This window comes from Oryctolagus cuniculus, chromosome 12 (assembly GCF_051225735.1).
Source record: "Oryctolagus cuniculus isolate XC-2025 breed Fujian yellow rabbit chromosome 12, ASM5122573v1, whole genome shotgun sequence".
Lineage (NCBI taxonomy): Eukaryota > Metazoa > Chordata > Mammalia > Lagomorpha > Leporidae > Oryctolagus > Oryctolagus cuniculus.
In genome coordinates, this window is record NC_142878.1 from 61672501 (window position 1) to 61699604 (window position 27104).

At 39.4% G+C, this 27104-nt stretch overlaps 2 protein-coding genes across 4 annotated transcripts in view; one reads left to right on the forward strand and one right to left on the reverse strand.

The window, feature by feature from the left end:
• TSLIG3B (tRNA splicing ligase complex subunit 3B) overlaps positions 1-22807 on the forward strand; it is a 39739-nt gene extending 16932 nt beyond the window's left edge. For 2 of the 3 annotated variants that reach the window (XM_008269228.5, XM_089310041.1), the window contains exons 4-8: positions 1887-2065; positions 5681-5761; positions 6306-6422; positions 15225-15392; positions 19224-22807. In XM_008269228.5, coding sequence (XP_008267450.3) covers positions 1887-2065; positions 5681-5761; positions 6306-6422; positions 15225-15392; positions 19224-19622 — 944 coding nt within the window. In that variant the 3' untranslated portion in view covers positions 19623-22807. The remainder of the gene's footprint in view (positions 1-1886; positions 2066-5680; positions 5762-6305; positions 6423-15224; positions 15393-19223) is intronic. The other variant, XR_011380847.2, reaches the window with a different exon arrangement.
• Positions 22808-24184: 1377 nt separating this feature from the next.
• RASGRP1 (RAS guanyl releasing protein 1) overlaps positions 24185-27104 on the reverse strand; it is a 77049-nt gene continuing 74129 nt past the window's right edge. Inside the window, exon 17 of the mRNA XM_002717988.6 lies at positions 24185-26694. Coding sequence (XP_002718034.1) covers positions 26560-26694 — 135 coding nt within the window. The 3' untranslated portion in view covers positions 24185-26559. The remainder of the gene's footprint in view (positions 26695-27104) is intronic.

The following is a 27104-nucleotide window of genomic DNA, read 5'->3' on the forward strand; positions in this document are numbered from 1 at the left end:
ATTATTCTAGTACTTAATATGTGAAGTTCATTTTACAGGAAAAAATTTTTTAAATTGTTTCCAACATGAAAAGATGCAGTATCAACCAATATTAAAATGACAGGATACCATTTCTCACTTCAGATCTACTGGTTCAGAATCTCTGGGGGTCCTGCCATCTACATTTTTGACAATCAGTTGAAACTTTTGTATGTTTGTGTGTTTTTGTGATTTTAACTAAACATGCCAAAATAAAACCCCTAATGGTTAAAATAAAGAAAAAAAAGAAAAGGGGAAAACAAACCTTAATGGTTTACTTATTGTAAGGAAAAGTTAATTTAAAACAAGACTATGACCATCAAAGGTTTTTGGGTAATTTTCTTAAATTGAATGGATTGAATGTTGTGGAGAAAGTAGTGGGACTTGTTAATAGCCTAGGGCAATCTTGATTCAAATTGCTCTGCTTATGGATCACATAGAGTTATTTCTTATCTCATACCCTGAGTGCTCTGTACATGTGAGAGAGATATTTTGTCAGAGTCTTACACATTCTAAAATTGTTGATTTGCTGGTGAGTCTGATCTACTGGGCTGAGGATAGGTGCTCTCTTATTTGGGTTTGTGTCCCATTGTCACCATAGTACCTGATTCAGAGCAGGCCCTTGGTAAATGGGGATTTACTGAAAGAGCAATCTAGATAATTTAAAATTAATTCAATGAGCCGGCGCCGTGGCTCAATAGGCTAATCCTCCACCTTGCGGCGCCGGCACACCGGGTTCTAGTCCCGGTCGGGGCGCCGGATTCTGTCCCGGTTGCCCCTCTTCCAGGCCAGCTCTCTGCTATGGCCAGGGAGTGCAGTGGAGGATGGCCCAGGTGCTTGGGCCCTGCACCCCATGGGAGACCAGGAAAAAGCACCTGGATCCTGGCTCCTGCCATCGGATCAGCGCGGTGCGCCGGCTGCAGCGGCGGCCATTGGAGGGTGAACCAACGGCAAAGGAAGACCTTTCTCTCTGTCTCTCTCTCTCACTGTCCACTCTGCCTGTCAAAAAATAAAAAAAATAAAATAAAATTAATTCAAATAGAACTGAAACAAGCTAATATGAAATCAAGGGGAGTAAGTCATTCTTCTTTGGCCTGATAGTATTAAATAAATTCATTTTAGTTTTTAAAACTTTTTTTTAATTTCTATTGCCCAACTTGTACTTGTTTATCTGTTTTCAAATAAGCTTTAGACTAACTCTGTTTTGATAAAGTACATGAAAGTGAAGCTGCTGTGTTGAGATCCTGGATCCTAGACTGCCTAAATCAGTACTTAACTCTTTTGAGGTTGGAAACTATCAGGCCAGCACTGTGACATATTGGGTAAATATTTTTAAGTACATGTGCAATGCTGGCATCCTGTATGGGTGCTAGTTTGAGTCCTGGATGCTCTACTTCCCACCTACCTCCCTGCTATGGCTTGGGGAAGCAGTGGAAGATGGCCTAAGTCCAATTCCTCTTAATTGCATGTAATCCTGGCTTCAGATTGGCCTAGATCCTGCCATTTTGTCCATTTGAGGAGTGAACTTGCAGATGGAAGACCTCTCCCTCTCTCTGTGTCTCTGTCTCTCTCTCTCTAATTCTGCCTTTCCAATAAAGAAATAATTCTTTTGAAAAAAGAAAGCAAGCAGCCATTTAAAATACAGTATGAATGCATTCACAGGAGTAGCTATTTCATATTGTATTAGCTCTTTCCTCCCTTCATTTTATTTTGAAGTTTATGGTTTCTATTCTATAACTATTGACATTGTTATTTGTAAGTTGATAGTATTCTTGATATTATTGATATTTATTTTAAGTGACTTATTTCAATAAAATATCTTAAATTCTTATGCATGTATTAATATTTTTCCTCTTTTTTTATTACAGTATTTTTAAGTACAGAACTTCAAGCTTTACAGATATTACAGAACAAGAAACATAAAAATTCTCAATTAGATAAAAATAGTGAAATCTGTCAGGAAGTTCAAGCTATGTGTGATACCCTTGGTGTACCCAAGTCACCCACTTCTGACATTCCACTTATGCTAAACCAAGTGGAATCAAAGGTACTATATTTTTCTTATTTTTTATTTTCTCCCTAGTTAAATTAACTGTTAACATATAAATGCTATGTAAGTATTAATAATGAAAATATTCCCTTTAACTATAAGGTCCATATTCCATTTCTAGAAAAAAATTATTTCCATATAAACTAAATTTTGGCTTTAGCCTTAATAAGCATTAACTGTAGGAATGTAATATTCAGGAATAGTTCTTAGTGAATACACTTAGACATTGCCAGAGTTCTCCATGATAAAGATCACTTTGCAAATTTCAGGATTGCTTTCGTAATTAGAGTTGTAATACAGTATAGTGAAAAAAGTAGAGGTATCCTACAAAGTCAAAAAGCAAGCTAAATGCTATTTATTTGCTTATTGTATATTTTTTCTAACATTTTATTTATTTGAGAGATAGAGACAAGAGGTGCTTCCAATTGCTAGTCTACTTCAGGCTGAACCTGGCCAAAATTGGGAGCCAGGAACCCAGTCCAGGTCTCAGGTACGGGTGGTGGGAATCCAGTTATTTGAGCCATCATGTGCCTCCCAGTGTCTATATTTGCAGGAAGCTAGAGTCAGGAGCCAGGTTTTGAACCCAGGTATTCTGATACGAGATATTGTCATTTTAACTGCTAGGCCAAACTTCTACCCCTAAAATTTATTTTAATGGATATTGTTAATAGTATTGCAGTGCGATTAATTTGACAGTGAGCAAGCACAGGTTTTTTTGTTATTTAAAATGGTGTGTGTTTTATAGTGAATGAATGAATAAGTACTCTTAGAGTAGTTATAAACAACCACAGCTTATACCTCATTCATGTTACTTTATAATGTCCCTCTTGGCCAAATATTTACCTTAAAGGACTTCCTACTCCTTTCAATTCCTGTCAAAAGTAAAACTTTCTGTATTTTCTTTCTTCTAGTTGTGGTATATTCAGGAGACACTTTTTCACCACTGAGGGAAAACATACTTTGTAGCTTGAAGCTGTTCAGATGTGTAAAGAAATCATAGTAATATTAACAGCAGATATTTAGCATTACTTTTCAGAATGTTTGCATGCAATGACTCCTTTCATTCTCACATTACCCATATGAGGTAGGCATTGTTATTATCTGTAACAACCATGTAAGGAAACTGATGTACTGAAATATTTAATAACAAATAAGTTTCTAAGTAGTTGGCGACCTTGGCCGGCGCCGCGGCTCACTAGGCTAATCCTCCGCCTTGTGGCGCCGGCACACCGGGTTCTAGTCCCGGTCGGGGTGCTGGATTCTGTCCCAGTTGCCCCTCTTCCAGGCCAGCTCTCTGCTGTGGCCTGGGAGTGCAGTGGAGGATGGCCCAAGTGCTTGGGCCCTGCACCTGCATGGGAGACCAGGAGAAGCACCTGGCTCCTGCCATGGTGGGATCAGCGCGGTGCGCCGGCCGCAGTGCGCTGGCCACGGCGGCCATTGGAGGGTGAACCAACGGCAAAAGGAAGACCTTTTTCTCTGTCTCTCTCTCACACTGTCCACTCTGCCTGTCAAAAAAAAAAAAAAAAAGTTTACAAAACATGGAATTAAAAGATAAAAAAAAAAAAAAAAAAGTAGTTGGCGACCTGAGGTTTGAACCCACACAGGCACCTTGCAGAGTTTGTGCTCTTAACTCATTCTATAGCAAGTACTTATCTAATGTTGACTCTTTAGAAGTGGAGCTGAGCAAGATTACATGTAATACACTGTACCTATGTATTCAAAATTCCTCTTAATTGCACATAACACTTTAGTAACGCATGAAATAACATAAAATGGGAGATACCCAAATAACTGGGAAGTCTACAGAAATGGTGTTTTGTTTTTGTTTGTTTTAAAGATTTAATTTCTTTTTGAAAGGCCGAGTTAGAGACATAGAAAGAGAGAGGGAGAGACAGAGAGAGGTCTTCCATATGCTGGTTCACTCCTAAAATGGCTGTAGCAGCGAGGGCTGGGCCAGGCCAAAGCCTGGAGCTTCTGCTAGGTCTCCCACATGGGTGCACTACTCCTCCACTGCTTTTCTAGGTGCATTAGCAGGAAGCTGGATCAGAAGTGAAGCATGTTTTATGGAAATAAATAATTCCATAAAATATATATAGACATTGTATCAGTAATTATATCATTATTTTAGAGGTACATTGGCTATGAAGCTAACCAAGAATAAGCTTTGGGGCCTTTCATTTGTACAGGTTCTTTCTAAGCTAATTTTAAAAAATAGGTTTCTCGAGATACGATTTGTGTGCCATAAAATTTACCCATTTTAAGTGTGTGATTCAATGAATTTTAGTATATTTAGAGTTGTACAGTCATCACAAAAATGTAGTTTTAGAACATTTCTGTTATTCTGAAAAAAAACCTTATGTCCATTTACAATCGCTCCTCAGCACTGCCCCAGCTTCTCAGCTGAGTTTGAATTACTGTGTTTAAAGAATATCCTCAATGCTAAATAAGCTTAATGTTCCTCAGAATCTGAACTATTCATGATTGTTTGCTCTGACTACCTTAAAACCAAAAAATTAAGTATTTCATTGGGCTTTGAAATGATTTTTTTAGCGAGTGAAGGATTCTTCAGTTAGGAGGGTAGCTCATTCATTTTCTTCAGGATACATTGCTTTTATTGGAATGACTCCTGGTACTGCTAAAGGAAAGATAAATGCCCAGTGTTTTGTTTACCAAAGTAAAAATGTGTCAGGTTATTTAAATTGGTGGATTTGCAAATGTAATAAAAATTTGTATGTAGTGATTATAATTGAGAGGGATGTTTCTGCTGTGTTTCTTTGAACAGTGAAGCCAGAATAATTACATTTGGCATATGTATGTAATATTTATTGGAGAAAGAGCAATATGTTTGTCAAAGGTTTTAGTGTCTCATTTGAGAATTTACCAGGAAGTAAGAGATGTCATTTTAAGAAGAAACTCCCAAATTATTTGACTTAACACAAGAGATTCCCAATAGTAGAATCTTTTAATAGGTGCTTCTTAGGTTGTCTGTGTATTCTTGGAAAGGAGGTGTTCTGTAGCTTGAATTAATAAAAGTAATACTTCTTTGTAGAAGATACTCTGCCCTGTAGTGATATTTTTTTCCTGCTGTGGGAAGATATATTTTAATTATTTTGCTTGAACATTTTAGTTACTCTCTAGTGTTCAAAACAGTACTTCAGGCCGGCGCCGCGGCTCACTAGGCTAATCCTCTGCCTTGCGGCACCGGCACACCGGGTTCTAGTCCCGGTTGAGGCGCCAGATTCTGTCCCGGTTGCCCCTCTTCCAATCCAGCTCTCTGCTGTGGCCAGGGAGTGCAGTGGAGGATGGCCCAAGTCCTTGGGCCCTGCACCCCATGGGAGACCAGGGTAAGTACCTGGCTCCTGCCATGGGATCAACGCGGTGCGCCGGCCGCAGCGTGCCAGCCGTGGCAGCCATTGGAGGGTGAACCAATGGCAAAGGAAGACCTTTCTCTCTGTCTCTCTCTCATTATCCACTCTGCCTGTCAAAAAAAAAAAAAAAAAACAAAAACAAAAACAAAAACCAAAAAACAAAAACACAGTACTCAAACAAGAATAATATAATTGCTTTAACTTAAATCTATATGTTTTCACAATCTTTGATATTTACTTTCAGGTAAAGGATATTCTCTCTAAAGTCCAGAAAAATCATGTGGGGAAACCACTGCTGAAAATTGATTTAAATCCAGAACAGGCGGTAAATACTCCTTTCTTAATAGTTGTGATTAAATTAGTGGTTGTGGCTGGCTTATGTGAATGGATATTCAGATTTTACAATGTGTAACATGCATGTATCATTCTGGAGAATTAAGCTGAACTGATATGTAGAATACTACATTGTAACCTTTTTTTCAATGATTATTTATTAGTTAGAAACACCTGGTCGAGAATATTTATAGTGCCCAACATGTTAATGCAGTTCTGATTTGAAAGGATAATGCCTCAAAACCAACAAGATGAGAAATTACTGATACTTTCCTTCTTATTGGTCCAGACTAGTTAATAAGTAAATATTTTACTTAACATGTTTGAAAATAAGGCAGACTCTACCAGTAGCAGAGTCTGTGTCTGATGTCTTCTGGATATCCTACCTGTTCTTTTAAATACTCAGTTCTTTAAAGAATTTACTGTAATGTCTCATGAGATGAGAAAATGGTCAAGTTTACCACTATTTTTAAATTTAGTTTCTGTGCAGAATGATGGAATCTAAAGTTTAGGATTTTTGTTCTCAAATTCTTTAGGAAAAACTGGAAAGAATCAATGATGCCCTTTCCTGTGAATATGAATGCCGCCGGCGAATGTTAATGAAACGATTAGATGTGACAGTGCAGTCCTTCGGGTGGTCTGATAGAGCAAAGGTAAGGCTGTTTCTCCATTTGTGTCCTGTAGGTGGTAGCCTCTGACAGCTCTTCAGGCCCTCTTATCTGCAATTATGTAACTGCCACATTCGCACTTTATTATCTCTGAACCAGATAACTAGGCCAGCTGCTGGTCTTATATAATGATTCCAGTCATGTGTGAATCCTTGTTTGCAAATAATTTTTCCCCAGTTTTTCACATTTCTTTTAAACTCATGGATGTTGTCATTTGTATCAGGATATTCATAGAAGAAGGGGCATTGTTTGAGATAAGTGAGATAGATACAATGAGCAACCAATCAACAAAGCAGGGTATGGGAATGGGAACTGATAATACTGGTGTTTGTACAGGTCTTCTTAAAAGTGGCTAAAGGCTGGGGAAGTGTGGAGTCTGTTCTAATTGAAGAGGGGTTGGGGTTAGGGGTTAGGAGTTAGCGGCATTCCTAAATGTGAGTGTCTTCAGGTAGCTTTCCAGAGAGTTAGCTCCCATTTTATGCCTTTAATATAGGCTCATGCTTGGTCTGGGATCTGCCTTGCTCCATCCTGCATCATAGCCTGGAGTCTGTCCAGGCAGTGAGTAGACTTCCCTTCTTACAGAGATTACTGTTCTGGGCTCCTTGATGTTCAGTGTCTGAAAAATCATTGGTTTGCCTGGGTTGTCTAGTTTTTTTGTTGTTTCAAATGGGAGGATAAATCTGATACCTATTGTTCTATCGTGTCTGCAAGGAGAAATGCAGGTATTACCACATTTTTTTTTTTAGATCAAATGGATACCTCTTCTGCTTTTTTGGTTGGGGTCACTTAGGTAGTGCTGTGGTTTGGATATGATTTGTCTCCCAAAGTTTCAAGTGCTGGAACCTTAGCCCCTCTGTGGCACTGTTGAGGTGGTGCAATGTTGAAGAGGTGGGTGTTAATGGAAGATGATTAGGTCTTGGGAACTGGATGGATGTCGCTCCCCGTCTTCGTGGAGGAGCAACACAGGACCCTGCGCTGTTCTTTCGTCTGCTCGGCCCTCCCCGGGTTTGCTGCTGGTTCTTCCCGGGTTGGCTACTATCCCTTCCACCTCCGTGGAAGGGCAGTTCCCCCTGGCCGCATTCCCCACTTCCGCAGGGGAGCGGCACACCGCCGGCCGGCTCGTCTCGGGGGCTGCACAGGTGTTCCCCTTAGATGTTCCCCATAGATGTTTCTGGTGCATGCCGTCTCTCTCCTCCTTTATAGTCCTCCTCCGCCAATCCTAACTCGGCTGCCCACACGCCGAGTACGCTGCTCTCCAATCAGGAGCAAGTCCTACAGTTTATTGGTTGAACTGGAGGCAGCTGGGTAGAAGCTGTTTTCTCCTCTCCCAGCGCCATATTGTAGGAGAGCAGATGCATAGAATAAGTCTTAATTCGAGTAACTTAGTCTAGTCCGGATTGCTCCCCACAGATGGAGTAATGCTAGTTTTGAGGAGCGGGGTGGTCTTGCAGGAGGGAATTAGTTCTCAGGAGATCGGGTTGTTATATTGGGTCCAGCACACTTGATTCCTCTTTAAGCCAGCTTCTTTCCTTTGTGCTTCTCTGCCATGTTGTGACACAGCCAGGGAGGTCCTTGTCAAGGTGTTGTGCCATGTTCTTGATAATCCCAGCCACCAAAATCATGAGCCAAGTAACCTCTTTATGAGTTACCCACTCTCAGGCATTTGAATACAGCAAGACAAAACTGATGAATCCCTGCAGCTTCTTTCAGCTCATGCCTGGAACTTCCAAGATGCTTCTTGTCGCTCCCCTACTCGCGGAGGAACGACACCGGACCCTGCGCTGTTCTTTTTACCTGGCCCTTCCTGGGTTTGCTGCCGACCGGACCCTGCGCTGTTCTCTTTCCCCGGCCCTTCCCGGGTTTGCTGCCCCCCCCCCCCCCCCCCCGCCTCTGCGGAGGGGCGGCACCCCCGCCGCTTTCCCCACTTCTGCTTCCGTGGAGGAGCGGCACACTGCCGGCCGGCTCTCTCAGGGGTTGCTCAGATGTTCCTCAGATGTTCCTGGTGCATGTTGTCTCTCTCCTCCTTTATAGTCCTCTTCCACCAATCCCAACTCTCCTGGTGTTCTCTCCCCATGCGCTGAGCACGCTGCTCTCCTCCAATCAGGAGCAGGATCAGCTCCTGCAGCTTGTCAGTCGAATTGGTGAGGCGCTGTGTGGAAGTTGTTTATTCTCTCTCAGCGCCATATGGTGGGAGATCAGATGCATAGAATTAGTTTTAGCAGTTCCAGTAATTTAGTCTAGTCTCGGTTGCTCCCCACACTTCTCTTATAGGTCTGGGTTTTTTACTTATTTTTTTAAAAAGATTTATTGATTGATTTGAAAGTCAGAGTTATACAAAGAGAGGAAGAGACACAGAGACACACACATAGAGAAAGAGAGAGGGGGAGAGAGAAGGAGAGACATCTTCCATCCTCTGGTTCACTTCCCAAATGGCTGCAATGGCCAGGCCTAGGCCAGGCTGAAGCCAGGAGTCACGAGTTTCTTCTAGGTCTCCCACATGGATGCAGGGGCCAAGCACTTGGGCCATCTTCTGCTGCTTTCCCAGGCGCATTACAGGGAGCTGGATAGGAAGTGGAGCAGCCTGGATTTGAATTTGCACCTAAATGGGATGCTGTTGGCGGCAGCTTTACTGACTAGACCACAGCACTGGCCCCTAGGCCTGGGTTCTTAATGTTGACTCTACTATGGTGCCTCCATTCTCTTCTTGGCTCTCATGGTCTCTTTCCAAATAAGCAATATTATATTCGTTTCCTATAACTGTTGTAAGAAATTACCGCAAACTTAGCTTAAAGAATACATATTTATCACCTATGTTTCTGGAGGTCAGCAGTCCTAATCTGAAGGCATTGGCAGGATTGCATTCCTCTCAGATACTACAGGGAGAATCCATTTTCTTGAGTTTCCTGACTTCTTGATACCACCTGCATATTTTGGCCCTCAGACTATTGTTTTCAAAGATAGTCACATAATGGAATTTTTTTAAAAGATTTATTTTATTTATTTGAAAGACAGAGTTATAGAGAGAGGTAGAGACAGAGAGAAAGGTTTTCCATCTGCTGGTTCACTCCCCAGATGGCCACAACAGCCAGAGCTGTGCTGATCTGAAGCCAGGAGCCAGGAGCTTCTTCTGGGTCTCCCACATGAGTGCAGGGGCCCAAGGACTTGGGCCATCTTCTACTGCTATCCCAGGCCATAGCAGAGAATGGGTTCGAAGAGGAGCAGCTGGGACTAGGACCGGTGCCCATATGGGATGCTGGTGCTTCAGGCCAGAGCTTTATCCCGCTGTGCCACAACACTGGCCCTGCACATGATAGAATTTTCCAGTCTTTTTGTCTCTGCTTCTGTTGTCATATTTCTTCCTGTCTCTGGCATTCTTCTGTCTCCCTATTATAAAAATCTTGGTGATTATATTGGACTCATCCAGATAACAGGTTAATCTTTCCATCTCAACATGCTTAGTTTAATACATATGCATCTACAGATAACACTCATGAGTTCTGGGGTTATGATGTAGGAGAGATAACACTCATGGGTTCTGGGGTTATGATGTAGATAGATATCTTTGGTCATCTTTCAATCTACAGAGGGCTCATCTTTCTTTTAATTGAATTTTATTTTTTTCTTGCATCGTACTTCCACAATATGATGTATGATACGCTGTCTACTTCTAGGCTGAGTGTTTGGCCTAGTACCTAGTGGTTAAGATGGTTGTGTCTCATATCATAGTGATTGAGTTCATTTCCCAACTCTGTTTCAGAATCTTCCTTCCTGCTAATGCACCTCATAGGAAGCAGCAGGTGTTGGCTCAAGTAGTCAGGGCTCTGCCACTTAGGTTGGAGACCTGGATTGAATTCCAGGTTCCTGGCTTTTGCCTGGCCCCCTTGTTATTATTGTTGGCTTGTGGAGAGTGAAGCAGTGAATGTGAGCATGTGTTTTTTCTCTTTCTCTTGCACTATCTCTGTCTTTGAAAAATAAGAAAAAGATTTTCAAAAGATTACTTTTAAAAACTGGGTGTTCTAATGAGTTCTCCATTTCTGTATCCCCCCCCCCCCCAGTAACTTGCATTCCTCTCCCTTCTCTATTTTTTAAAAAGATTTATTTATTTATTTGAAAGGCAGAATTACAGAGAGAGAGAGAGAGAGAGAGAGAGAGAGAGAAAGAGTCTTCCATCCTCTGGTTCATTCTCCAAATGGCCACAAAGGCTGGAACTGGGCCGATCTGAAGCCAGGAGCCTGGAGCCTCTTCCGGGTCTCCTATGTGGTTGCAGGGGCCCAAGGACTTGGGCCATCCTCCACTGCTTTCCTAGGCCATAGCAGAGAGCTGGACTGGAAGTGGAGCAACCGGCACTTCAACTGGCACCCATGTGGGGATGTTGGTACTGCAGGCAGCGGCTTTACATACTACGCCACAGTGATGGGCCCTGGTAATGTTCTTATGAAAGAAAGGAATTCAGGAATATAAGACACGTTGTGAGAGGTAACGGCACTGAAATTGTCTTAGTATACTAACAACGATGTTTTCAATGTTGACTTTAAGATTACAGAGAGATCCAAAACAAATGAGTTTTGACATGCTCTATTTAACATTCAGTGTCATGAATTGATAGACATGTTGCTCTGAAAGTAGACTTGAACAGGGGCTTTGAGGAAAATATGCATTCAAAATACATTCAAAATACAGTTCAAAATATTTTGATACTTTGTCATCTTTTCATCTTGGTCTTTTTTCAACATTTTTTGTCCCTTTTTACTTAGTCTGGAAGATTGTGTAAAATATTACTTTAGACTATTTGTAACTCAATTTTGGCCTTTTTTGGGAGGGATACTCTGCTTTCTTGTTAAATTCAGTATATCTTTATCATTTTTCCCTTATTGTCATCCTAGAAAATGTCTTGTTGAGTGCTTGTCATCAAATATTATTTTACAGAAGTTTAAATCTTTGCATATATTTTATCATATAGGTAGATATACACTATTGCTAGACATTGCGGTTTCCTCTAACTTTGTTGGTTTCACTCTTTAATGAAACCTTTGGCATCAAGTAGAATTTCTTGATTAAAAAATAAATATGATTTTTAAGGCTTTTGACTGGGACACAAACTCCAGAGTTTTCTGTCAGAAAGATTATATACCTATTTGTACCTATTTGTTAGTAAGGTTAATAATCTAATTTATTATTTTGCTAATATTGAGATGATAATGTAAGTATAATTTTATAGTTTGACTTTTTCCACTAAATATATTGTGACCATTGCCTTGTAACTCTAAATACTTTATTATACCTTTTTAAAAATTGGTCTTATTTTTTGAGATATAATTCATATAACATAAAATTTCAAAGTGTCTAATTTAGTCATTTTTAGTATATTTGCTATGTTGTAAAATCCTTACAACTACCTAATTCCAGAATGTTTCTATCACCCCAAAATGAAATATACCTCCATTACCAGTCCTTGCCAACACTGTTCCATTCTCTGGAAACTATTTCTATAATCAGTCTACTTTCTTTCTGTGAATTTACCTGTTCTGGACGCTTCATGTAATTGGAATCATGCAGTGTATGCCTTTTTGTGTCCAGCTTTTTTCAGGTACCATAATGCTTTCAAGGTGTATCCATGTTGTAGCATAAAATCACTTCATTCGTTTCAGTTTCCTTCTTATGACTGCATTATATTTTATCATTTAGTGATGTTCATAATTTACTTAACTCTTCTTTTATACATTTTTCTATATTAACTAACACCAAAAATGTTTATGTGTAATTTTTACCTTTGAAACCATAGGTTTATGGTGGATTTCTGAAAGGAAATTTACTGTGTAATGGGTTAGTACTTTTTTTTTTTAATTTATTTATTTGCAACACAGAGTTACAGAGGGAGAGAGAGAGGAAGAGACAGACAATTCTTCCATCTGCTGATTCACTCCCCAGATGACAGGTCAAAGCCAGGAGTTTCATCGGGGTCTCCCACATGGGTTTTAGGGGCCCAAGGACTTGGGCCATCTGTGCTTCCTTCCCAGGCATATTAGCTGGAAACTGGATTGGAAGTAAAGCAGCTGGGACACAAACTTGCACCCATATGGGATGCTGGCATTTCAGACTGCAACTTTGCCTGCTACACCACAGTGCCAGCCCCCGGGTCTTACTCTTAATACTCTTTTTTTTTTTTTTTTTTTTTTTTTTTTGACAGGCAGAGTGGACAGTGAGAGAGAGACAGAGAGAAAGGTCTTCCTTTTGCCGTTGGTTCACCCTCCAATGGCCGCCGCTGCAGCCGGCGCACCGCGCTGATCCTGGCAGGAGCCAGGAGCCAGGTGCTTTTCCTGGTCTCCCATGGGGTGCAGGGCCCAAGCACCTGGGCCATCCTCCACTGCACTCCCTGGCCATAGCAGAGAGCTGGCCTGGAAGAGGGGCGACCGGGACAGAATCCGGCGCCCCAACCGGGACTAGAACCCGGTATGCCGGCGCCGCAAGGTGGAGGATTAGCCTATTGAGCCACGGCGCCGGCTAATACTCTTAATCTCTATTGCCAAATTGTTTTCAGGAAAGTTTGTATGAATTTACATTCCTACCAGTAGAATAAATGAAATTTTGTCTCATTTTAGTCTTTTTAATATTTATTTAGAATATTATCAATTTTCTTGATAAAAGACTTCTTTTAAATTGTGTATTCTTATTATTGATAAAGTTGAACTTTTTTCACAAGCTTGTTAGTCATTTAAATATTCTCTTTTTTTGAAACTTCTATTTGTGTTTTGTCTTTTTCCTGTTGAGTCTTCCTGTTTTCTTTTTAATTGAGTTTCTTATATGTTAAGGAAATTTTTGGTTGCTTTATTTGTTAAAAATATTTTTTCTAATTGTCTTTTGATTTTGCTTTATCTTTTAATGTATAAAAATTAATCTTTATAATGAGTTAAATTTTTTTATTTAACGTAAAACTTAAGACAACCTTTGATTCTCGTTGGAATTTCCTGTGTATGTAATGTGCTTTATGATAATTGTTGTATTTTTACAAATAACTCCAGCTTCATTTTAAAAAATATTATTTCTCCTTTGTTGATTTGGGATACCTTCTTTGTTAATTGTATCTGTACATTTATGAGATTCTGAGTCTCAGTTGCCAGTTTTGTTTCGTCTGTGTTTTTCTTCTCCCAAGTTCTTGTGACTTAGACTAGAGTAAGACAGTGTATTGTTCTCTATGCACTTGTGTTTAGGAGTCAAGCAGGCAAAGCTGGATTTCTTCTTTGTATTTTGGTGAAGTAACATCAGCCTTCAGGCCTCATTTTTTTCCCCCTTTCTGTAGAAGGGAATAATAAAAATTAGTAGTTCTAAAAGGATGATTTGAGGATTAAATAAATAATGCCTGCCAAGTGAACGATATTTCAACACATTGAATAAGTGCTCAATAAGTATTAGCAGTTAAGACAATGAGATAATTTCATATTTTTTTAAAAAAAATTTATTTATGGGGCCGGCGCCGTGGCTCACTTGGTTAATCCTCTGCCTGCTGCGCCGACATCCCATTTGGGCACTGGGTTCTAGTCCTGGTTGCTCCTCTTCCAGTCCAGCTCTCTGCTGTGGCCCAGGAGGGCAGTGGAGGATGGCCCAAGTGCTTGGGCCCCTGTACCTGCATGGAAGACTGAGAGGAAGCTCCTGGCTCCTGGCTTCAGATTGACACAGCGCCGTCCGTAGCAGCCATTTGGTGAGTGAACCAACGGAAGGAAGACCTTTCTGTCTCTTTCTTGCTGTCTATAACTCTACCTGTCAAATAAATAAAAATTTTAAAAAGTTTATTTATTTATTTGACAGGCAGAGTTACAGAGAAGCAGAGGCAAAGAGAGAGTGGTCTTCTATCTACTGGTTCACTCCCCAAGTTTCTGGAGCTGAGCTGATCCTAAGCTAGGAGCCTGGAACAACTTCTGGGTCTCCCATGCAGTTGCAGGTGCCCAAGAACTTGGGCCATCTCTTAGTAATTTCCCAGGCCATAGCAGAAAGCTGGATCAGAAGTGGGGCATCCAGGCTTCAAACCAGCGCCCATGTGGAATGCTGGCACTGCGGGCAGCGGCTTAACTTACTAAGCCACAGTGCTGGCTCCAGTAATTTCAGAAATTTGGTGTTTTTAACCATTTATTCCAGTTTTCCTTTTGTTTTTACAAGGTGTACTGGTATTTCATTTTAAAAGTCTTCCATATGTTTTAGTTAACACTATTGTTAGATGTTTTGTGTGTTTAAGATTTATTTATTTATAAGGTAGAGTTACAGAGGGGCAGAGGCAAAGAGAAATCTTACATCCACTGGTTTACTCCTGAAATGGCCGCAACAGCTGGAGCTGGGGGCTGATCTGAATGAAGGCAGGAGCCAGGAGCCTCTTCCAGGTCTCCTGTGCGGGTTCAGGGGCCCAAGCACTTCGACCACCTTCCATTGCTTTCCCTGGCCATAGCAGAGAGTTGGATCGGAAGTGGAGCCAGCTGGGTCTCGAAGTGGCCCCCATATGGAGTTGCCAGCACTTGCAGGCGGCAGTTTTACCCATGTACCACAGCGCCAGCCCAATGTTGAGTGTTTTTAAGATAAGAATAGAATCTTTTTGTGTCACATTTTTAAATGAGTTATTGCTGGTATTAATGTATTCTTTCAGCTTGTTGGTCTATTTTTTTTTCATTCTACATATAAATTATCTGATTATTTAGATGTTGTTGCTCTTTTCTGTTTCCTTGCTTGTGCACTTTTTTCTTTCTGGAGACTGATTGTTATTGCCATTTCATTAAAATTTACTTCTCCTTTTTTGTCATTTAGGTAAAAACAGATGATATAGCAAGAATTTACCAACCCAAGCGTTATGCTTTGTCACCCAAGACAACAGTTACTTTGGCACATCTACTTGCTGCTCGTGAAGATCTGTCCAAGATTATCAGGACAAGTAGTGGTACCAGCCGTGAGAAGACGGCATGTGCCATTAATAAGGTTAGTTTTTCTTTTAGCACACTGGAGAATGAATTTACATTACCCTCATCTCATGATTTTACAGATTCTGATCCATTTTTTCTTTTATTTCATGGTGAATTTATAGAAAAGAGAATGGCGGAGAGTCTTCACTTCACTTAGTTATAGTTTGTGTTCATTTGAATATCATATTCATGAATTAAATAAAAGGTTATAGCATCTTTTACTGCCTTCCTAGGCCACAGCAGGGAGCTGGATCGGAAGTGGAGCAGCTGAGTCTCGAACTTGTGCCCATATGGGATGCTAGTGCTTCAGGCCAGGGCATTAACCCACTGCACCACAGTGCCGGCCCCGGGATTCAGATATTTTTAAAACACTGTCTCACTCAGTGGATTTTGAATAGAATACCCTGCCAGAGGATGGTTATTTTTTTTTTTTTAATTTTATAAAGGGAACAAATTTCCTATATATCGTTTTAAGAGCATAATGATACTATTTCCCTCCCTTACTCCCTCTCCCCCTCCTTTTCTTTTTTTTTTTTAAGATTTATTTTTATTATTTATTTGAAAGAGTTACACAGAGCGCGTGCGCGTGAGAGAGAGAGGTCTTCCATCCAATGGTTCACTCCCAATTGGCTGCAGCGGCCTGAGCTGCACCAGTCTGAAGCCAGGAGCTTCTTCCGGGTCTCCCATGTAGGTGCAGGGGCCCAAGAACTTGGGCCATACTCTACTGCTTTCCCAGGCCATAGCAGGGAGCTGGATTGGAAGTGGAGCAACCAGGTCTCTAACTGGTGCCCCTATGGGATGCTGGTGCTTCAGGCCAGGGTGTTAACCTGCTGCACCACAGTGCTTGCACCCTTACTTTTAGTTTAATTTGTACAATGACATACTTTTTTTTTTTTTTTTTTTAAAAGATTTATTTATTTGAAAGGCAGAGTTACAGAGAGGCAGACAGAGAGAGAGAGAGAAAGTCTTTCATCTGCTGGTTCGCTCCCTAGATGGCCACAATGGCCAGAGCTGCGCTGATCCAAAGCCAGGAGCCAGGAGCTTCTTCCGGGTCTCCCACGCAGGTGTGGGGCCCAAGGACTTGGGCCATCTTCCACTGCTTTCCCAGGCCATAGCACTGGATCGGAAGTGGAGCAGCTGGGACTAGAACCGGTGCCCATATGGGATGCCAGCACTGCAGGTGGCAGCATTACCTGCAGTGCCTCAGTGCTGGCCCTGTACTTTGAGTTTACTTTATAATCACGAGCTTAATCCTCCCCTAATTAAATAATTTAACTAGTAGACAGTAGAAAAACTACTCTTCTTCAAGAAAAGACAAGGGCTGTAAACAATAATCACATCTCAGAATTTTGCTCATATGATTACTTTTTTTGTATATTAGTATAAATCAGGGAAAACATGATACTTGTCTTTCTGGGACTGGTTTATTTCACTAAGCATAATGATCTCCAGTTACATCCATTTTGTTGTGAAAGACAGGATTTCATTCAGTTTGCTAATTTTTGCTAAATTAGGCATCATGAATATTTGCTGCTATGCTTCTGATTTGGATCAACCCCCTTTATCTTCTACATGAATTCTGTGTAAATATGTTACTTAATATCTTGCATGGGTTATAATATAAATCTGTGGCTACTAGATTGAGAGTTTTATTTCTGTATGTGACACTGCCCATTTCTTTTCTGAATTTATAATTTACAGTCTGATTATCTGAGGGTAATCTTAGCATCAGCTCTTGGAGTAGCATCTCTACGTGCCCACCTACGTAACTTGTGTGGTGGAGTGATCACTGAGACTAGCAACCAAGAAAAGCTATTTTTTTTTTATGGCTTTGGTTATGAGACATTATTGCTGGCATTAAAAGAATATTTATATACTTTGAAGCATGTCCCACAGTGAGTATGTTGTACTTTTTGTTTTTTTTTATATGACCTACATTCCTAAACATAGCTTTGATCAGAGGATCAATGGAAGTAGAATCCAGTAGATTGATAGGTCATTTTAGTTGTGGCAGTGTTTTGCCTCCTTTCTTGAAATGGACCAACAAGAAGTTAGCTTTGGCTTCTCTCGGCTATCTATCTTTCCCTCTGTTCATGAAGTATATGGTAGTTCCTTTCTGCAGTTTGGGGACTTAAGCTCTTCCATCTTTATTCTCAAAGTATTATAAAACATGGTTAAGGAAGTACAAAAATTCTTTATTTTCTTTGTGCAGTTTAGGACCAGAAGTGTTTTGGAATTTGGATTTTTTTTCAGATTCTGGAATATTGCCTTACATATCTTAGGATAAGCTCCAGAAATGTAAACACTGAACTCATTCATGTTTCTTACACATTTTATATACATAGCCTGAAAGTAGTTTTGAGCCATATTTTTAGTGTGCTTGTATTTTGATTGAGAACAATCATCCGAGGTCAGTTATGGAATTTTCTACTTTTGAGGTTATGTTGGCTCTCAAAAAGTTGGATTTTGGAGCATTTTGGATTTTTAGATTAGGAATACTTGACCATGTGGCCAGTGCTGTGGCTCAGCAGCTTAATACCTTGGCCTGAAGTGCAGGCATCCCATATGGGCACCAATAGGAGACCCAGCTGCTCCACTTCCGATCGTGCTCTCTGCTGTGGCCTGGGAAAGCAGTGGAAGATGATTCAATCCTTGGGCCCCTGCACCGATATGGGTGACCTGAAAGAAGCTCCTGGCTCCTGCCTTCAGATTGGCACAGCTCAGGCCATTGCAGTCAATTGGGGAATGAACCATCAGATGGAAGACCTTTCTCTTTTTCTCTCTCTCTGCCTCTCCTCTCTCTCTGCGTAATCCTGACTTTCAAATAAATAAATAAATCTTAAAAAAAAAAAAAGGAATACTTGACCTATAATAGTATAATAATTGAATCATTATTCAGTGTAAGTGAGTTTAAATTTCTAGAAAGAAAAGTATAGTTAATTTCTTATTTTGGACAGGAATAGTTAATTGAAAATTCTTATCTCTCTTCAGTGATAAGAATGATAACCTGGGATTAGTTACTAAATTCAACTCTAACCTCATTACATCCACATTACACATACTTCAAACTTTTGAAATAAAGTATGCTTAGAGGTATAATCTTTTATTGGATAGTATCATATCAATGGCATTGGAAAATAGAGTTGTTAGATAAATGGATATGAAGTTAATATAGGGTATATAGTTTATATATGCTGAAAATGTTTTCACTATGTAATTTTTTTAGTGTGATGGGTACTACATTTGTTATAGAATTTGCTAAATAAATTTAAATGAGAGAAGGTTAATAAGGGGCCTGCACTGGAGTCCAGCAGGTTAAGCCACCATCTGCAATGCTGGCATGCCATATAGGCATTGGTTCCAGTCCTGGCTGCTCCACTTCCAATCCAGCTCCCTGTTAATGTGCCTGGGAGAACAACGGAAAATGGTCCAAGTTCTTGGGCCCATTCACCTGTGTGGAAGTCCTGGAAGAAACTCCTGGCCCAGCCTTGGCCATTGTGGCTGTTAGGGGAGTGAACCAGCAGATGGGAGATTTCTGTCTATCCCTCTCTCTCTCTCTGTAATTCTGCCTTTCAAACAAATACAAATAAATCTTAAAATAAAATTAACATGTCCTTAAGCTTTAGAAATACTCCCCTAGATTGTTTTAAAATAGTACCACATTTGAGGAATTTGTCATACATAATTTATTTTTCCAGTATTTGTGCTGCCATGTCTGATCCATTCTTGTCCTTAAATATTTGGCTTTTTTCTTTGTTAGAAACGGTAACTAATGTCATTTGTAACCTTTATGTAAATTTTAACTTTTAAAATATTAGAAACTGAAAGAAAGTGTTTCTTCACACAGGTGCTGATGGGAAGGGTGCCTGACAGAGGAGGACGGCCGAATGAAATTGAACCACCACCACCTGAAATGCCCCCTTGGCAAAAGAGACAAGAAGGGGGCGGAAGGGGTGGTTGGGGTGGTGGTGGTGGTGGAGGTGGTGGTAGAGGAGGCGGTGGGGGTGGAAGAGGTGGCTGGGGAGGTGGTGGAGGTTGGGGAGGCGGTGGAGGAGGGGGTGGAGGGTGGGGGGGAGGAGGAGGTGGGGGAGGAGGTGGTAGAGGTGGTTTCCAAGGCAGGGGAGATTATGGTGGGAGGGGAGATTATGGTGGAAGAGGAGGCTATGGTGGAAGAGGGGGCTATGGTGGAAGAGGGTATGGAGATCCATATGGAGGAGGTGGTGGTGGAGGATATAGAAGGTACTAAAAACTACATGAATTAGATAGCAGTGCTTACTTTCTTGTTAGATATATTAGGCATAGTATTCTAAGTAACATACTTGAATATCATCTTTGAAGTGAACACGAGGTTAGACTCCCTGATAATATTGTTGAATTTGGTTAATATGTAAGAACATTGTTTTATACTACCAGTTGATCTCTCAATGATTTTTTCCATATTCTATGTATCCTTGAGCATGTTATATCTTTTTAAAAAAAAGAAAAGAAAAAAATTTTTAAGTGTAAATATTTATTACCATCAAATTTGGAAATGGAAAGTATTTTATTGTCATGATTGAATTTAGACTGTTACCTGTATTTTGTTGAGGTTTGAGACACATGAAAGACCCTGCCTGTAATGAAAAGGAATATAGACTCTTGCCTCATCTGTATTCCTGTGGATGTCTTTTATATTTGCTAATTCTATTTTGCAAAATAAGGAAAGGGACAGATTGATAATTGTGTTCAGTAAGTGGTAGTTGTGGTTTGTGTTTTCTTTTACAGTATGAGACTCTTTCCAGTTTTCTGTTAAAATTCCACTAATTGAAGCCCAAGTCTACCTTTTTTATTTTATTTTTTTCTGACTTATTTATTTGACAGTTAGAGAGATACAGAGAGAGCGTTCATCTGCTGGTTCACTTTACAGATGCCTGCAACTGCCAGGACTGGACTCAGCTGGGCTGGGCCATAGCCAGGAGCTGGGAATGCAGAACTGGTTTTCCACATGGGTGACAGGAACTCAACTACTTGAGTAACTGCTGCCTTCCAGCAGGAGGCTGGAGTCAGTCTGGAACTAAAAGTTGGACCCAGGTACTCTGATGTGGAGTCTGATTGTATGGACATCCTAACCACTAGGCTAATTGTCTGCAGACCCCCACTTCCCAAATCTGCTTTTTAACATGTATATTTGATTTATTTTTCAATTAGATTTGAAACCTTGGTAATTTTATCTGACTGAAAGAGTGAAGCTAAAGAATGAAGTGGGGCAAGTGTTTGGCTCATGCCTGCATCCCGTAGAACCTGGCTCAAGTCTTGGTTCCGCTTTCAATACAGCTTCCTGCTAATGTGCATCCCAGAGACAGCAGGTGATGGCTCAAGTACTTTGCTGCATGCCACCCACAAGGGAGACTCAGATTGGGATCTGTGCTCCTGGTAGGGCAGCTCAGGCTGTTCCAGGTATTTGGAGAATGAACTGTCAGACAGGAGGTTGTGTGCTCTCTCTCTGCCTTTCAAGTAGAAGCAAAAATAAAACAATTTTTTGAATTAAAAGATTGATGTCAAAATTACTTTGAAAGGACAAAGACATGTACCAATTTTATATGATGGTATGAAAAATATTCCTGTAAACTGGCCTCTTCATCATTAGTTTGGACATCTGAATATTACAAGTCAGGCCGAGCTGTTTTACACAGGATTTAGGCAATAATTTACAGCTTCCATAGAGCAGGGGTAAGGCTGTTCTGATTCACAGTTAGATTTGGGAACCACAGGGATGTGGAATGGCCATAGGTGGTTTGGTGGTTGAAGCGAAGGATACAACTTGTGAATTCCAGTCATGACACCAGGCCAATGGTGCTGAAATTACCTTAGCTAGCTTTCAAGGATTGATTAGTCCTCATTTGTCAGGAATAAGGTACTTGCCCCTTCTCTGTTTCATAAACTACAAATACAATTTATTGAAAATTAATAGAGGGCCTACTTTGAATGTTTTAAGAGGTAGGCCAAGTAGTGTTTTTTTCTCCTAGTCTAGAGGGTTAGAGAAAAAGAACTGGTCACAGAAATTTGTTTCAATCCCACTGTAAAATCTATGTCAGACTGGGCTCCTGGTCAACACATATGCATAATAACTTCTTGTGATATAACCAACTCCTCAGATAAAAGAATGAATTGTTACTAGAGGACAGATTGTGGCAGGAGTTTTTGTTGTTGTTGTTGTTGTTTTTTTTTTTTTTTTTTTTTTTTTGACAGGCAGAGTGGACAGTGAGAGAGAGAGAGAGACAGAGAGACAGAGAGAAAGATCTTCCTTTGCTGCCGGTTCACCCTCCAATGGCCCGCCACGGCCGGCGCGCTGCGGCCGGTGCACCGTGCTGATCCGATGGCAGGAGCCAGGTGCTTTTCCTGGTCTCCCATGGGGTGCAGGGCCCAAGCACTTGGGCCATCCTCCACTGCACTCCCCGGCCACAGCAGAGAGCTGGCCTGGAAGAGGGGCAACAGGGACAGAATGCGGCGCCCTGACCGGGACTAGAACCCGGTGTGCCGGCACCGCAAGGTGGAGGATTAGCCTAGTGAGCTGCAGCGCCGGCCTGTTTTGTTTTACAGTTGAACTCTGTGGTGGAATCTTAAAATGTTAAAATTTTAAAGGTAAATGTTATGTATGCTTCAGTCTTAGACATGTGATTTTCAAGCCAACCATTTAAAGGAGTGGTGTTAACGATAGAAAAACATAAAATTATTTGGTTATTTGTAAACAGGTGTATTTGTGTTTATATTTAATGAAAAGAATTTTATGTGATAGTTGAAGAAAAAGCCTTTCCATAATTAAGAAAGCAACTTTTTCAGTAGCTATGAACTCTGCAAAAAACTTTTAAAAATACGTAAGTGTAAGACTACATCAGTAAAATATTTTAAGAGTTACTATGTAAAAAAAGAGTTCATCTAAAACTTCTACATTTCTGCTTTATTTCCTTTTTGGGGCATTTGTTGCTGATATAAAAAGAATTTACAACTACTTTCAGCTTCTTTGCCACAAGTTTAAATACCACCACAAGGTAAATACGGCAGCAACATTAGTTTATCAGTTTTATAAGATTTCTTTGTATTTTCATAGGAATGTTGTTTGGGTTATCTACTTCAATCACTATAGATTTGCTCCTGCAATCTTGTTGGAACTAGACCCACTCCTGTTTACACATTTCTATAAACCTCATTTGAATGAAAACCTAAATTGTTGAGATGCTAATAACATTCTTTCCTCTAAGGTAGGGTTTTCCTAATAATTTTCTTTCAGTAAAAATTTCTTTTGTAGGACACTTTGCTGAGCAATATCTGGAATGTCATTAAAGTGATTTGGGACCTTAATGTGAAAGGCATAATGTGAAAATGTTTTATAAATTGAGTGTACTATATAAATGTGTAATATAAAGATGGCACTTTACTGCTTCTCAAATCTAACACTTTACCCAGTACTTCCTTCTTTATTCTTTTTGTCTGGTTCTCAGTTTCATCTTTTATCCTTTTACCTCATTTTCTTTCCTTCTCCTTGTCTGTGTATTCCCTGAAACCCCGTTAGTACATACAGACAGCATCTTACTGAGAAGTTTGGGATTAAAATAGTAAATAACCTTTGTTCATTGCCATATAAAGAATGTACAGACACAAAAGCATGTACGGAATACTTCAAAAATTCATGGAGAAAATTGGAATTAAAAGAAATACGTTTATAGTGATACAAAAAATTTGAAATCCATGCATTGAGGGATTCTTTGAAAAGTCCATAACAATGCACACTATGAAAAATAGAGACCCTCGTGTACATGGATTCAAAATTTTTCCACAAACAATCTGTTAATTTCACTTTCCACAGACTTTTTGAAGTATTCTCCTATATCCTGTCTATACATGATCACTTCATTATTACTCTTGAACTCTCATTAAAAGGGAAAGTAGGCATTTGCATTGAACCTATTTCCTTGTGTTCTACAAATTAGGGAAAACTTGCCTCATTAAAACAGAAGAAAAAAAATGTTAAACCGAAAACATTTTATTACCTGTAATTGTGACAAAAAGAGGACAACCTTAAAAAGGTATGTTGCAAAAAAATGTTCTGAGCAATAATACCACCTATACCTTGTAAGCAGCACAGGGTAGATATTTTGGGATGCAGAATCGGGGTGAATATAGGGCAGTTTAATCTTCTTTAGGGTCAGGTTGTCATTATGACTTCATTGTTGTATGTGAAGTATTAATTGCCAAAATGGTAGACCCCTATCAAAATGTACCAGAATGTGTTCCACAGTGGAAATTGAAAAATCACCCCCAGATCCTCTTCATTTGTCTGTTTATTTAAAAAAAAAATTGAGGATAAAGGGGATTCTGTGGTTATCTTTAATTACCGTCAATAATCATAACCAAAAATGAATTGGCTGTATTTCGATCCGTACACTAGACTGAACCATCTTCTGCTAGTTTTAAACAAAGCTGCAAGATGTCTCTTCACTTGCTAATTTGGTCAGAGGGAACTGGAATTAAAGATGAAAGCCACAGAAAAAATGACAATTTCAAGTCAGTCTTTAGTGTTTACAGACTTAACATTTGGAAGTCACTCTAGGCATTATGAACAAGATGGGAAAAGGCTGAATATTTCTGTACTGTTAACTTTATGTTGTAAAAAGATGTGTAAAACTATAACTGTATAGTTTAGCTACTCTGCTTCTCCTTCTAAGAAACTCAGTTTGGTTAACAGAATATGGAAGTTGTCTCAATTGTGGATTATAGTACAAATCCAGGTGAATTATCTACATATTCATGAAGTAGAAGACACGCAAGACATACTGTAGGCATCCTAATGACTTTTTATCATATAAATATTACACAAAGAAAACTTACACTAAGTATCAAAAAAAACTTTACAATCTGTACATTTTTTCTTGCAGTTCGTTTACAGCATTCATCTTTAGACAAATTCACAAATGATCAATAAAAAAAGGAAGTCCATTAACAAAATGACAGATGACATCACTATTAAAATAAGATTTGTCCTTGTTTTTGGCAGAGAAATATTTACCCAAACTTAAGTCAGAGGGAGACACAAATTTACATTCTTGGCTTGATAACAAAAAACTTCTTTCACATTATTTCTTAGATTCCACTAAGTCTCTAGATCAATATAAATAATAATAATTTATCCACTATACTTCTTCAGCCCTTGCTAAACTTCAAAATCTGTTACTAAACTACTGCCTCTTACTCATTTTAGTGATGCATTTTGCAGTGCTTGAGACTTTTTAGCCATACTAATTTCACTAATGGGACTTTGGAATTCCTATAGGTTGCTTACATAAAATTAATCTGGGGCCCTTCTTTTGGATGGAGAATAAAATGAATGAAGAAATGTGTATTCTATGATTATGTTTAAAAGTGACTGACTATACCCTCTTCGGTCCATATTAGAGGAAAATAATAATAGTGGAGAATATGAAATATTAAAATTTGTCATAAACTCATGTTTTCTGTATAAAGCAAATAACAAAGTGCTAGTATAAGTTTATATATAAAGTGGTGAATCTTGTTTTGGGGATTTCTAAGTTTGGATTTAGAAAAGGATACACTGGTGTGTAAAATGCTTCTTTAAAATGTAAGAATCACTACAAAGTAGTTCTGTATACTAAAACTCAGTACAAAGAGATAAACAAATGGAAACTAGTCTTTCATCAAAGAAACTTATTCAGTGGTCTGAACCCTCCAAGTAAGCAACACGATATAATATGCTTTATATTCTTACAAGAATTTGGTGCTGTTGGCTTTGGCTTGGAATTTTTAACTAAGATTATATTCTTGGCAATTGGTCAACTTGTTTTTTAATTAAAAGTCAGCCCAGTACCAGACTTTCCAAGTAAGAAGGCTAAGTCCTACTAAAAAGAAAATGGTCAGATGATTTTTTTTTTTAGAGAACTAAAATGAGTTTTTGAATAACTGCACAGGCAACCGAAAGAACCAGTTTATCATTAACCTTTGTAACAGAAAACTGTTGACTGTTACTGTGATTTTGCTAAATGATATAATTTTACAATGTGATTCCTCCATCTTATAAGAACTGAACTTTGTGAATTTGTGTAAATGACTAAAAGTTGTTCAATTCATTTTCACATTTTCTAAAGAAACAAAATTTCAAGCCATATGCATGCCTGATATTGTATGTACACATATTATATACATTTGTACATGTATCAGCTATTATTTAAGCCACTGATTCAATTAGCTTATTTCTAAACAGTATTGATAGTGAGGGCAGTTTAAGCACAAATTTTGTTTGAAAAGAGAACTTCAAAGAGTTTACTTCAGAAACAAAAGAAAAAGATGGAACATGAAGAATTAAACATTCTTTACAGACTTTCTTTAAAAGAGGCATAAATTTCCTAATTCTATCCACTGCAGAATAAGGACAAACATGTTTGTAGTATGTTTACTTTACTAATTGGCTAGTAGTATATGAGATGATAACAGCTATGTTTTCAGGTCATTAATTTGATTACTTATTTTACAGTAACTTTTAGACTACAACTGTGAATTGATTTGCAATTGGATAATGTCGTGTTGCTTAATAGGCCCCTAGAACGTTTGGCTTTGTTTCTAGAGGTTCACTTCTAGGTAGATATGCTCAGGTGTGTGAATGTATTGAGGAAGGTAGGGAAAAGGGGCTAACTGATTAGATCTGAGGTAGTAAAGTAGGAACCAGTTTTACAGAGAATGCTGGGATTTAGGGGACATGAATCTCGTGGAATAGGAATACTTTTTCATTATAAGCAAGCTTTGGATGGAAGAAAGTAAATCTCAGTTCACAGAAAACCTTGGGGAGGAAGCAAATTCATTTTCCAGAGATTTTAGTTTTGAGAAAGAATCTACCAGGCAGCCACATGAGATGGTCAGTGCCTTCTCAAAAGCTACATCATGTTTCATCACACTTTTGATGTTAGTCCCAGAAAGGTGGTTTGTAGTAAGAACACCTGAAGTGTTGCTTCCTTCCACTTTCCCCTTTGAGTCACCTGTACATTGAGTCTTTTAGGTTTGTGGGGGGACAGTAACTGGCTTTTGCTTTTTACAGTAAGTCTTAAAAGACAGTCAATGTCAGGTGTCCTGGGTCTCTCGGTGTAGGAAGTGAGATGCAGTGTACCCATTTACAGGTTTGTGTCCCTTGAGCTTCTGGGCTAAGAACAATCACTCTGCTCCATCTGAGCTAAGACATGACTGCTTTTTTCAAGCTGCAGGGATTCTATTTTCTTCTGTGCGTACTTCAGTTGGATCTTTAGAGCATCGTTATCTGCTTTCAGGGTATTGATTTCCTAAAGGAAAAAGAGAATGAAGTATGTTAATAAAGCAGCAACGAATAGCAAATCAGTTACATCAGGGAGTATCCTACTTGATTGGCATCTCCTATTCACTGTGGTCAAGAATTAAAAACTGTTTTCAAGACAGTTATTTTGCTGTGAAAAATAAGCAAACAAGTTAAATACCAAGTGAGCATGTGCAGACAGTTTTTGTTGTCCTATCAAATGTGAGGTGCCGGCAGGCAGAATAAATCATTCCTGGGCAGTCGGTGGGTAAGAACAAAACCTCTGTTATATAACAGATGGTCTTCTTGCCTTGGGAGAAACAGTGTCTCTGAGCCATGAAAGCACTGATTGAGAATTCTGTAATAGCTGTTTTTGTTCATTTGATCTTAAGTTTTCTGTTCCCAAGTCATTGAAACTCA